We start from the raw sequence: 11,727 nt of genomic DNA on the forward strand, positions 1-11,727 counted from the left end.
ATTTCTACAATTAATTGTGATTTAATATTTAATGACAGCCCTATTAAAAGTACTTATTTTTCTTTAAGTAATAAATATTATATTATACACATACATACGTATTTGTGTGTATGTATTGTATATTAATTAGTGTTATTTTAGTATCATTATAGTTTGAATTAGTTTTTATTTTTCTATTTTTACATAAGTGTTTGTTAAAGTTTGTGGTACTTTTTTTGTTATTTTTTCATCATTTTTTAGGTTTTGTTTTTAATCTACTTTAACCTATACAGTTTATTCATTTTTATTGCAGGTAAATTTTTTGTTATTTTAGAATGAATTAAAATTAATTTGTAAAAAATCAGTTATTGATTATTTTATTTCAAATAACAATTTATATATATATATATATGTATATATATATATAATGCTCATTTTAGAAGAACATTTCAAAATATATATAATATATATAAATGGATCCAACAGTAGTGATCCATGTCACCTTGGCCTCCTAAATCCACCAAAATACAGCAAAGTCTACAAACTAGAGCACATACAGGTTTGTCATATAGACATATAGAGCACACGATCATGAAATAAAAAATCCTTCTGGCTCAACATGAACGGATCCCATTGCAGAAGGCTAAAAATCCCATAAAGGATGAATTCTAAACAAAAGCTGGTGAGTCCTCTCAGTGCTGGCTCCAGTGTGGCTCTGCATCTGATAGACACCGGAGCAGGAATCCCAGCGCCGCTCGCTCTTATCAGGTCTGGTTAATCCGTCACGCAGGCGTGGGAGGCGCCAAATGCTGAGCGAGTCAATTTCAGCTTGGCTCCACACACATTATCAAACTATGAGAGACATCTTGCTTTTTCATCACACCAGGCGCATTGTCAATGAATCTGCTGAGAAATTAATGGGAGATTTTTATCCCCTCTTCTGTGTTCTCTTTTCCCGCCTTCTCCCTTATCTGTCTCCCACTCTCTGAAGTTGACTAAACAAATGGAAACCCAAGATGAAAGGAAATCACATGCATATGGGAACACTTTGAGACAGGACGATTTTAATGCAAATATTTGAAAAGATGTGCAGGGTTCAATAGAAAAAAAGAAAAAGCAAAAAAATGCTAAATCAAATTTCAGTAAAATATGCAATTGAAGTAATTTGATTGACAGGGGAGGGGCAAATACTTTTTATTAAATACAGTGGATCTCAACTGGTCTTTATTCAGGACCCAAACAGCGACCCATCATAGCACCAACATTTTTTTACCAAAATTGTTGCAATTTATTATTTGCGTTAAGCATATCCCTATCAGAACAGACTTTTTAGTCTTAGTTATATACACACACACACATTACAATATATATGTTTTAAAAAATAATCTGAATTTACATTTTAATTTAACATTCTAAATGTTAACATTATTACTTAAAGGTCCCATGGCATGAAAATTTCACTTTATGAGGTTTTTTAACATTAATATGAGTTCCCCTAGCCTGCCTATGGTCCCCCAGTGGCTGGAAATGGTGATAGGTGTAAACCGAGCCCTGGGTATCCTGCTTTGCCTTTGAGAAAATGAAAGCTCAGATGGTCCAATCTGGAATCTTCCCTTTATGTCGTCATACGGGGAAAGGTTACCTCCCCTTTCTCTGCTTTGCCCGCCCAGAGAATTTGGCCCGCCCATGAGAAAATGAGCTACTACCGTGCGAGGCGAGCGCAATATTTTTTTTTCCTCGAGAGACATCATGGCTTGCAAACGAGCGAAGCATGGCAGTTGCCCCGCCTCTCTCCTCCTCATTAGCATTTAAAGCTACAGACACAGAAATGGCACGTCCTAAGGAAAGCTCATTGTGGGACTGGCTCGTAGTGGCTGAAATTCTGCACCAAGGCTGAATTTCGGGAAAGAGACTTCAGATACAGTACTATGGACCACTTAGGCCTATATAAAAGCATCCAAAAAGCAGCATGTCATGGGACCTTTACTTAATAAATAAGAAAAGAATCAGAACATGCTGCAAGATTAAGCATGAAGTCCTGGAAAATGTTTATATGATTTTATTTTTAATAATATTTTTCTATATTTAAATGTACATGGTATAATAATATATTTTTATGTTTAAATAATCTATATCTATGTGAAATTTACATTTTAATTAAAAATTCTAAAATATATAATTTTTTTCTTTATGAAGGAGAAAGGAATCAGAGCATTTAACATGCAAGATTTCATAAAGTCCATAAACTATAGGAAAATTGTCATATTAGTTTATCTTTAATTAGAATTTCCTGTATTTAAATATATATTATATAATATATATTAAAACGTAATTTAAAAATCTGTTTAGAAAGTTACATTTTAATTAAAAATGTTATTATTTTACAAATTTACAACATTTTTATAAATGTATCAAATTGTATACATTTACATTCATTCTAAATTTTAGCATTATTACTTTATGGAGGAAGAAATCAGAGCAATTTACAAGTAAGATTAAGTCCATAAAGTATTTTTAATTTGATTTTTCTATATTCAAATATACAGTGCCGTGAAAAGGTTTTTGCCCCCCTCCGGGTTTTTTTTTTTTTTTTTTTTGCATATTTGTCACACTTAAAAGATTCAGATCATCAAACAAATTTTAATATTACACAAAGATAATGCAAGTAAATACAAAATGCAGTTTTGAAATAATGATTTCATTTATTAAGGGAAAAAAGCTGTCCAAACCTACCTGGCCCTACATGAAAAATTAATTGCCCCCTCCTGTTAAATCATGAAAGAACTGTGATTAACCACATTATTTTAGAAAGCTGAGTTAAATTTCACTAGCCACACCCAGGCCTGATTACTGCCAGACCTGTTGAATCAAGAAATCACTTAAATAGAACCTGTCTGACAAAGTGAAGCATGCTTAAAGAGCAACACATCATGCCGCGATCTAAAGAAATTCAAGAACAGATGAGAAACAAAATAGTTGACATGTATCAGTCTGGAAAGGGTTATAAAGCCATTTCTAAGGCTTCTGAGTCTCCGGCGAACCACGGTCAGAGCCATTATCCACAAATGGAGAAAACTTGGAACAATGGTGAACCTTCCCAGGAGTGGCCGGCCTACCAAAATTACTCCAAGAGCGCAACAACGACTCATCCAGGAGGTCATACAGGCAGGATTGGACAGCTTTTTTCCCTTAATAAATGAAATCATTATTTCAAAACTGCATTTTGTATTTACTCGGGTTATCTTTGTGTAATATTAAAATTTGTTTTGATCTAAATCTTTTATGTGTGACAAATATGTAAAAAATAAAAAACAGGAAGGGGGCAAAAACCTTTTCACGGCACTGTATATTACATAATATATTGCAATGCATTTAAAAAAAAATCTATATTTAAAAATTCACATTTTAATTTAAAATTGTATTATTTTTACTTTATCAATGAGAAAGGAACCAGAGCATGTTACATATGCAAGATTAAGTCCACAAAGTACTGGAAATTGTTATATTGTTATAGAAATTGTTATATAATTTGTAAGTGCATTTTTTTACAGTATGTTTTATATTTATATTTTTTATTTATTATGCCGTTTTTTCTTTGCTTATAAACAAATCAAATGTAATTAATTAATTCATAACAATACAAAATAAAATAAAATAACTTACAGCCCTGACCAAACTGCTATTTTTTTTCCCTAAAAAATTTATCCTTCCTATGGCTAAGAGAAAGATGAAGTAATCCATCTTCATCTAATATTTACCCCATTCACTCTGTCCTCTGACCACCTTTGTGTGATTAATATTTAATACCTTTCTGGGCATCTATGATTTAGATTCAGGGGTTTGCACAAGTATTCATGCTTCCCCTTCTTGGAAGGGAAAAAAAGATGCTGCTTGCCTGGCACAGAAAATGTCCGTGAGTAATTTCAGCGGCTGCCTGTCACTCTCCGCAGGGTCTTTTGAAATTCACCATGTACAGGATATACGATAAGCTTTTGTTAACAAGAAATTGTTAGGGTAGAAATCTGACCGGGTGTCTGCGAGAGGAAAGGAAAGCGTGCTGTCGGCTACAGCTTTGAACTCGTTTTACGCAACACGGTCCCCGGACCATACAGCATCACATCACAGAGCGTTTTGTGAGCGCTTCTCACATCTCTTGCCTTCAGGTGCTTACTTTAAAATGGGAATTAAGGGTCCAGGTTCACAGTAAAACTTGTCGGGAGAGTAATTCTCACTCGCTGATGAGTTGTAATCTGAAGCAAAATTACACATTTGGACTGAGGGCAACTGGCCAAATGCTCCATTTACCTCTTGATATGGGCTTATTAGTGTCTGCGAGACGTGGAGGAATATACTGTATGACTCACACAGATTGGATTGGAGAATCTCTCAGCCTCACTGTAACACTCTGCCTGATGAATTACATTCAGGATGGATGGAAACTAGCTGTTACACCCACTGCAGCACCTAGATACGTTTTCAGGACATTTTGAAGTACACTGGCAGTCAAAAGTCTGGAATAATTCAGATTTTTTTGTATTTTTCAGAGATGCATTTTATGCTCACCAGGGCTGCAATTATTTGATCAAAAACAGTAAAGGTGCATCCCAATTCGCATACTTATACACTATTATATGACGTTTTGTAGTATAAATAGTGAGAGTAGTGTGTTCACACTGAAAATTCCAAAAAGAAAAAGTGCACTGTATATACCCGGATGATGCACTTAAATAACCGAAAAAACAAAGTGTGGAATGATGGACACTTCATGCACTCAACTGTCTCAGCTTTAATTACTTAGCTAAGGGGGGAGGGGCTATCAGACTCTGATGCTGAGTTGCAAAATAACCTTATATAATTCATACACTACGTGATTGAGTACATAGTGCATAAGTACATAGCGTATGAGTGCATAGTGTATAGTGCATCATTTGGGACGCAGCTTAAGTCTCCTCCTGGAAACTTGCACCAGAAATCATCCACAGATAGAAATTAATTAAGCTTTAAGTAAAGCTGAATTCAAGAGAGTGTTATACACTACATGGTTGAGTACATAGTGCATAAGTACATGGTGTATAAGTGCATGTATAGTGCGTCATTTGGGACACAGCTATAGGCTAACAAGTAACCACCTAGCAACCAGCCAGATCACCCTAGCAACTAGCAAACTACTTAAAGGAATAGTTCACCAAAAAATTAAAATTACCCCATGATTTACTCACCTTCAAGCCATCCAAGGTGTATATGACTTCCTTCGTTTAGACAAATCCAATGGACCATTTTCACAAGACTATGATGGCGCGTTTCAACGGTCAACAGCATTGTAAATCCTCTAAAGTTTTTTTTATTTTGATAAAGGCCTCCTGTAGTGAATCAATGCGTTTTTGTTAGAAAAATATCTATATTTAAAATTGTATAAACGGTCATCTCTATCTTCCGCTAACTTTCATACGAGCATTCACAATAGAACAGTGTGGATGACGTAGGATGTAGTGTTAGCGCCAGTGAGAATATGCTAGTCTCGCGAGAACCAACGTTTGTTTACAGGAGCAAAGGAAGCAAAGTTTCCTTACTTTGGCAAAGGAAAACCAGTCTCTTGGCTCATATCGAAATCCTTTGACAATTTTCTTTACGAATCCTTGTTTTGTGCTTCTAATTCATGACCAGTGTTTTGTTTTGCTCTCTCCTCTGCGCTTCCGCGTTCATCACTTCTCACTGGTGCTTACGCTATGCCTACGTCCTACGTCATCCGCCTGGAACGGCGCTCTATTGTGAATGCTCGTATGAAAGTTAGCGGAAACCAGAGATTATTGTTTATAAAATTTTAAATATGGATATTTTTCTTACAAAAACACATCGATTCGCTACAGGAGGCCTTTATTCACCCACCGGAGCCGTTTCGGCCAGTGTGAGGCACTTTTTATTATGGATGGATGCGCTTTATTGGACTTATTTTGGACTATTGAAAAATAACACCCATTCACTGCCATTATAAAGCTTGGAAGAGCCAGGACGTTTTTAAATATAATTCTGACTGGATTTGTCTGAAAAAAAAAGAAAGTCATATACACCTAGGATGGATTGAGGTAAAATCATGGGGTAATTTTCAATTTTGGGTGAAATATCCCTTTAATAATTGCGCTTTGGGTTTTGAACTTTGGCTTCAAATGAACTTGCTCCAAATATAATTAAATACATCTGAACCAGTTAATCAAGGTCTTCAGAATTATTAGAAGCTTCCAGGTTGGAGCTTGGCTCTGCAAGAAGTTGGCCTCCCTTACCAAAAAGTAGTATACTTCAAGTTTATTTTAGTAAGTATACTTAAGTAAAGTTCAAGTATATTTTTAAGTTCGTTTAGACAAATCCAATGGACCATTTTCACAAGACTATGATGGCGCGTTTCAACGGTCAACAGCATTGTAAATCCTCTAAAGTTTTTTTTATTTTGATAAAGGCCTCCTGTAGTGAATCAATGCGTTTTTGTTAGAAAAATATCTATATTTAAAATTGTATAAACGGTCATCTCTATCTTCCGCTAACTTTCATACGAGCATTCACAATAGAACAGTGTGGATGACGTAGGATGTAGTGTTAGCGCCAGTGAGAATATGCTAGTCTCGCGAGAACCAACGTTTGTTTACAGGAGCAAAGGAAGCAAAGTTTCCTTACTTTGGCAAAGGAAAACCAGTCTCTTGGCTCATATCGAAATCCTTTGACAATTTTCTTTACGAATCCTTGTTTTGTGCTTCTAATTCATGACCAGTGTTTTGTTTTGCTCTCTCCTCTGCGCTTCCGCGTTCATCACTTCTCACTGGTGCTTACGCTATGCCTACGTCCTACGTCATCCGCCTGGAACGGCGCTCTATTGTGAATGCTCGTATGAAAGTTAGCGGAAACCAGAGATTATTGTTTATAAAATTTTAAATATGGATATTTTTCTTACAAAAACACATCGATTCGCTACAGGAGGCCTTTATTCACCCACCGGAGCCGTTTCGGCCAGTGTGAGGCACTTTTTATTATGGATGGATGCGCTTTATTGGACTTATTTTGGACTATTGAAAAATAACACCCATTCACTGCCATTATAAAGCCCGGACATTTTAAAGCTTGGAAGAGCCAGGACGTTTTTAAATATAATTCTGACTGGATTTGTCTGAAAAAAAAAGAAAGTCATATACACCTAGGATGGATTGAGGTAAAATCATGGGGTAATTTTCAATTTTGGGTGAAATATCACTTTAACAACAATCCACAACACCCTTGCATCCACATCGTAATAGCCTGGCACAGGGTGCTTTCACACTTGTTTCGATTGCTTGGTCCGAACACGAGTTCGATTGCTCCCCCCTCCCCCTGCCCCCGCTGGACTGTGTTCACATTATATTATTTGGGTCTGAACCGCGGTTCGTTTGCCATAAAGCCAGCAGCTGTTTATCCCGTTGCTTAGTAACGATGGCGCAGGAGAAGACGGCAAAATGCGTAGCATTGCTCTCTTCAATTTTATATTTATGCTTTTGAACCGTTGGTTTTGTTTCCAAAGCTTCAGTACATAACGGCACTTACGTCTGCCTTATGCAAATGCTCTAAAGAATGCTGAAGGCGAACAGAAATGAGATATACAGCTCTACCAAAAGTGCTAGTGTGAAAGCACCCTTAAAGTGTCTAGACTCTCAATTTAACTTAATAAATAAGTATAGTAATTGACAATTAATATTAATGACCCTAATTATTATTCCCGACCAGCGAGTAGTTTATTTTGCAATTGTCTTATAAAATAGTTGGCAATAACTTATTATATTCACACAGTTATTTTACATGGCAAATGTGAGAGGAATGCTTATACTGTAGTCCCCAGTGAAAACCCAATCCTATTAACATATTTTCAAAAATTGCAGCAACCCAAATGGTAAAATATTCAAAACACTGCATGGCGTATCTAATTACTGCAGCTTTAATGGCGTTACAGGACAGCCGTAAGTATTCTGAATGCCCATCACAACCATCCTGTCAAATCACAAATCAGATTGTCTGCATTCCCGCCATGATTAAAAGCCTCCAAGATCTCATTCTTCCACTGCTTTCCAATTCATCTCCAGGGCTATAAAACCAATTTTGAGTTTTATGATTGGGTTTATTGCTGAAATTAAAGTCTTAATTAAAAGTCAGGAGATTGTATATTAGAGTTGCGGCAGAAGATTGATGTCAATAATGAAAGATCCTTCAATGCTACAAACAACTCATTTGACAAGCATATTGAGCTTTAGCTTAGAAACACCAGCACACATTAAAGTAATTGTTTCAGTGTTGAACACACAGGCCTTGCCCATCAGGATAATGTCTTTCAGATTCAGAGACTCCGCAATGGGTTTAGAAGCTCTTCGTACACAGTAATGATTTGGAGTCAGTATATTAGTCAGTATAATGAGTCTCATCTACTCAAATTGTGAAACTCGTGTATTAAATAAATTCAATGCACACAGACTGAAGTAGTTTAAGTCTTTGGTTCTTTTAATTGTGATGATTTTGGCTCACATTTAACAAAAACTCACCAATTCACTATCTCAACAAATTAGAATATGGTGACATGCCAATCAGCTAATCAACTCAAAACACCTGTAAAGGTTTCCTGAGCCTTCAAAATGGTCTCTCAGTTTGGTTCACTAGGCTACACAATCATGGGGAAGACTGCTGATCTGACAGTTGTCCAGAAGACAATCACTGACACTAGGGATGCACCGATACCACGTTTTCCAGTACTCGCCCGATACCGATACTTTTATTTTTGGTACTTTGCGATACCGAGTACCGATACCGATTTTTTTTTTGCATTTGTACATTTTTTAAATATTGGGTACAGAAACCAAAAGAGTATGTATAATGTTAGTTGGTTAACTTCATTTATCAAATAGATGCAGTCAAACCAAAATTTATTCAGACACCTTCAACATTTCTCACATTATAACAGTTTATTCGCTATAGTTTAGAAAATGGTAATAAAATATGACAAGAACAGTTAAACTGTGTCAGAACAAATTCATCTTGATAATGTTAATCATTTTGATAGAAAGGTATGTAATAGATTACAATCAACCAAAAATTATTCAGACAGCTGTTAGTATGACAGTATTTACACAACTATGAATACTTTGTCGGGCAACCCTTAGCCTCAATGACAGCCTGTAGTCTCCTGGGCATGCTGTCATCCAGCTTCATGAAAACCTCAACTTCAGTTTTTTTCGAATGGTTAGTTTAAAATATTGTGTCTGGATACTGTATTTTAGTTGGTTTGTTTATGTATGCGGTTACAGTTATTATCATGTAGCTAATGCTAGCCTACGTTGTTGGCTTTTCATGTTGCACTGATTTGCTATCATATATATATATATATATATATATATAAAAATTATCAGCTATAGACACTAACCAGCGCCACTATATTAGTCAGACCTCTGCCATTATTACATCTACCTTTTTGGATAGGTGCCGTTGTGGAAAATGTGCTACCATGCCCACAGAAGCTGAGAATATTTGCTGCTTGGAGATACCTCAGGTAGCATTCTCACCACTAAATTGGAAACTACTTTGTCTCTTCATTTGACAACTAATTGTGCCTAAAATTGACACTTACCATTTGTAATTCTAATTAGGTTACTAGAAGACTACGGGAGGTCGAAGAACAGCTCACATGTATGGTTGACCATCCTGGATTGTATCCTGTCTACCTCAATGTCTACTCTCTGCAGAATGCTGGCCAAATATACAGAGCTGACTATGGTCCTCTACGTTTGAGAGGAATACACCAGTAAGTTGTGCTTTGTTACAGAAGTTAATAAAATAAGAAATAAAGTCTTGTCTTGAGTCTTGACTGTTTATTCCACCAACAAATCTTGTCTAATTTTCATTCAATAGTGTAGACAGTGTCAAGACTTATTTACATCAGAGAGAAAAAAAACTTGAAAAATGTTACAAAACAAGCATTGAAGATGATCCATAGGAATATTTGTTTAGATAACACAAACCAATGTTAAATCTCTGCAAGACTAAATATCAGAATCAATTGTTCAGTCGCTACAGGTATCTCTCCTATCGTTCATTTGTGAGCTGGTGCTGGGGCCTCCTGGGATGCAGAATCCGGGTCATTATTCCAGCTTGTGTGGTCCTGCGCATCCGCTCAGAATTTCCTGATGAGGAAGGCCACTACGTAGGGTTTAAACTGCCCCCCGTTTGAACCTTGACACAAAGCTGGCAATGACCTCCTCCTTGTCCGGCTTCTCATACTGCGCTGATAGGTCCTCTGGGACAGGGATGGCCAACAGCGCATCAGTGTATGGCGTAGGGTTGACAAAGACTTTCTCAAAAATTAGGTCCATCATGGTTTAATAATATTTATGCACATAAACAATCCTAAAAGTAATGCTATAAACAACAACAGTCTCATTGAGACTAATTCTTTATGTTAGAATGCGAGCCACGAGCCACACATATATCTTCACACTCAGTAACTTACGACTTAAGTGTAGAGTCTAACGATGCTGTGATGGAGTCAGCAGGATCATAAGTGGAATCCTGTCCCTTTCAAGCTTCCACTAAAGAGCTTTCCTCCAATGTATTATCCTCCAGCCGTTCATTGAGGTCTAGACGAGGTCTTTTGGGTGGTCTCTTTAAAGGTGTCGATGACAGGCACAAAGGGTCTGCATTGGATGTCCCAACACCTAAATCTTTGCAGGAGACATTTGCCTGGACACCTGTGGCCAAAATTAACTTTACTAAGGAAAGTCTAATGAAACAACACATAATGAAAGCAAAGAGAAATGCCAGAATACGTACTAACTACATCAAAAGTAAAGTCTAATGAAACAACACATAATGAAAGCAAAGAGAAATGCCAGAATACGTACTAACTACATCAAAAGTAAAGTCTAATGAAACAACACATAATGAAAGCAAAGAGAAATGCCAGAATACGTACTAACTACATCAAAAGTAAATGTACTGAAGGTGGCAGGTACATACCTTCACTTCTAAAGTGGGGCCGCAGAGTCTTTAAGGATAGTTGTGTGCCTACAGTATGTGTTTCCAGGTGATCTGTCTGGCAGGCAACATCCCTTGAGAGAGGCAGCTGAATGCAAGCACTTGATGTGCTGGCCTGTGTAGAGACAATAAGGTCAAATTAGTACTCAATTTATTACTTTGTATATATTCCAGGTGCAAGTTGTAATAAGATAGAAGATAAGCATGTTTACTGAACAACATTAATACTTAAAATTATATCTATGAAATGATTAAATGATATTACATCATTTATTTGTTTACATATTTTATATTTCATATATCTTAAAAGTTTTTACAATCTTTCTTATTACAATTACATCAAGCTCTGCAATCTGGAAATGTGGATATCACGTGCGCCATAACACGAACAGCAGAACGGTTATCCAAACAACAAAAAAATGTACAACACTCGCGTTACAGTGTGTGTATTCACACACATACTTGGATGCTATCTACCTTTACATTAGCGACAGTAATTGGGCTGTTAGCTGTTAGCTGCAGAGCTAATGTTACAGCCACATTCTAAGGATAACAAGCTAGGTAACCATATACAGTAAAGCAACAAAACTGTATAGCGTTAGTTGACTTACTTGTCCGAGGTTTGTAGCTGAGCCAAGGAGAGTTGGTACTGATCCAGACTTTATTTTCAGACGTTCAGCAAGGCTAGCTCTGTATTGGCCCAAGTTGAGGAAACAG

At 36.5% G+C, this 11,727-nt stretch overlaps 2 protein-coding genes across 3 annotated transcripts in view; one reads left to right on the forward strand and one right to left on the reverse strand.

Moving 5' to 3' along the window:
• grm8b (glutamate receptor, metabotropic 8b) overlaps nucleotides 1–11,727 on the reverse strand; it is a 219,130-nt gene that overhangs the window by 123,464 nt on the left and 83,939 nt on the right. The window lies entirely within an intron of this gene.
• Nucleotides 9,412–10,313, forward strand: LOC107659487 (P2X purinoceptor 7-like). Its single transcript, XM_016448446.1, has 3 exons — nucleotides 9,412–9,529; nucleotides 9,627–9,781; nucleotides 10,045–10,313. The coding sequence occupies exons 1-3, from the start codon at nucleotides 9,485–9,487 to the stop codon at nucleotides 10,205–10,207; spliced, it is 363 nt and encodes a 120-aa protein (XP_016303932.1). The 5' UTR covers nucleotides 9,412–9,484; the 3' UTR covers nucleotides 10,208–10,313.

Source organism: Sinocyclocheilus anshuiensis, unplaced genomic scaffold (genome assembly GCF_001515605.1).
Source record: "Sinocyclocheilus anshuiensis isolate Anshui unplaced genomic scaffold, SAMN03320099.WGS_v1.1 scaffold387, whole genome shotgun sequence".
Classification (NCBI taxonomy): Eukaryota; Metazoa; Chordata; class Actinopteri; order Cypriniformes; family Cyprinidae; genus Sinocyclocheilus; species Sinocyclocheilus anshuiensis.

Excerpts from the sequence above, each read along its gene's own strand:
- LOC107659487 (XM_016448446.1), top strand. The coding sequence starts at position 9,485 with ATGCCCACAGAAGCTGAGAATATTTGCTGCTTGGAGATACCTCAG. Across the intron at positions 9,530-9,626 it reads GCTGCTTGGAGATACCTCAG|GTTACTAGAAGACTACGGGA; the intron begins GTAGCATTCTCA and ends AATTCTAATTAG. Across the intron at positions 9,782-10,044 it reads CGTTTGAGAGGAATACACCA|TCGCTACAGGTATCTCTCCT; the intron begins GTAAGTTGTGCT and ends TCAATTGTTCAG.